The sequence below is a fragment of the Cyprinodon variegatus genome, unplaced genomic scaffold (genome assembly GCF_000732505.1).
Source record: "Cyprinodon variegatus isolate N-32 unplaced genomic scaffold, C_variegatus-1.0 Scaffold538, whole genome shotgun sequence".
NCBI lineage: Eukaryota > Metazoa > Chordata > Actinopteri > Cyprinodontiformes > Cyprinodontidae > Cyprinodon > Cyprinodon variegatus.
In genome coordinates, this window is record NW_015150991.1 from 523,414 (window position 1) to 524,992 (window position 1,579).

Genomic DNA, 1,579 nt, shown 5'->3' on the forward strand with positions numbered 1-1,579 from the left:
AGAATCCTGTGAAAAAAAGTCAGAATTATGAGATTAAAGTCAGAATTATGAGAAAAAAAGTCAGAATACTGAGATTATACTGAGATTAAAGTTAAGTGTTCGAAATAAATGATCAATCAAAATGTCAGAAATATGAGAAAAAGTCAGAATTCTGAGATAAAGACTTCAGTCAGAATTCTTTTTTTCCCATATTAAACTGAAATAATATTTAAAAGTCAGTTAACTTTTTTTCAGTGAGTCTAATGCTCTTCTGTATCTTTCCATTGTACTTATTTATGTATTAATTTAATATTATGATTTATGTGTGGAAGTAAAAACAAAGTGGTTTGTGGTTGTGAAAAAAAACAACTCTTTAGTAACCCTATCCTGACTGCGGGTGGCGGCAGCTCCCAGTTATCGCGAGATCCCTCCGGATTCCAGGAGGCTGTGTGTGATCTGCTCTCCTCTCCTCTACTCGTCGCTCCGCTGGGAAAGCAGAAAATAAAGCCGCTGCAGCTACTAAGGAGGCTAGTTATGGAAGCGAACCTTTAAACGCTCATTTCCTCCGCTGGGTTTGAGCAGGAACCGCCTCCCTTCCCTCTAGTTTTTTTTTTTTCTTTTTACCAGGAAGGAAAGGATTTTAACTTTTGGTTCTCTAAAACCTTCGACGTTATAATAAAAAAAGGAAACGAAGTGAAGTTGAAGAAGCGAGTGAGGAGAGGATTTCATTAGCTGTGTTTGTGCCTGCTAGCCTCTACCGCTAACCGGAGCACTGGATGAACTTCGCATGGAGCTGCCCCTGCTCATGGAGTTTTATAAATAAGCTTTTATTTATGTTTGAGTCCGTGTTGCTGAATGGGCTCTATCTGCCTGCATCTTAACGGCAGCCGTTGTTCCCATCCCACTATTGAGCCTGAGCTCCTCTGGGAAGCTAACAGGATATTAGCCTCCTTCTCCCCTCTTCTCTTTGTGGTTGGAGGCCAGGGAGTGTAAGGCGTTCATCCCTGGGCTGGCTGCTGGAAAGCCTGGCTTAATGGCAGCTAATAGCTCCTCCGGAAAGCTGCAGCTGGATTCAGTCTAAACGAAGGGAAGGAAACGTTTGCAGCAGATGCTGAAGTCCGTAAATTGCGTTTGTTAGTTGGAAATGCGTCGCAGCGCTGGAGCTTATTCCAGGTTGGGATAAGAGGAAAGGGGGGAGAAGAGCGGAAAACCAACATTAAGGTCTTTGGGAAATAAAGCAACTCCCAGCTTTTGGAAAACCTGTAAAATATAATGTCTGCTGCAAAGGAAAACAGCTGTAGGAAATTCCAGGCCAACTTCTTCAACAAGAGTAAATGTCAGAACTGTTTTAAACCGAGAGAGCTGCATCTGCTGACCGACCAGGACCTGACCCAGGTGAGCCAGATTCACACCCTGCTTCATCGCTCTTAGATTCTAAAGGATTTGGGCCACTGAAAAAATACTTTTAAATACTTCAGTTTATTATGGGGGGAAATAGTCTAAATTCTGACTTTAGTCTCAGGATTCTGACTTTAGTCTCAGGATTCTGACTTTAGTCTCAGGATTCTGACTTTAGTCTCGGAACTCTGACTTTAGTCTC

At 42.2% G+C, this 1,579-nt stretch overlaps 1 protein-coding gene across 3 annotated transcripts in view; it reads left to right on the top strand.

Moving 5' to 3' along the window:
* The first annotated feature begins 460 nt into the window (after positions 1-460).
* Positions 461-1,579, top strand: part of LOC107095330 (myosin phosphatase Rho-interacting protein-like) — a 55,416-nt gene continuing 54,297 nt past the window's right edge. The window contains exon 1 of one of the 3 annotated variants that reach the window (XM_015391372.1): positions 461-1,374. In XM_015391372.1, the coding sequence (XP_015246858.1) occupies positions 1,252-1,374 (123 nt within the window). In that variant the 5' untranslated portion in view covers positions 461-1,251. The remainder of the gene's footprint in view (positions 1,375-1,579) is intronic. The other 2 variants (XM_015391371.1, XM_015391373.1) reach the window with 2 other exon arrangements.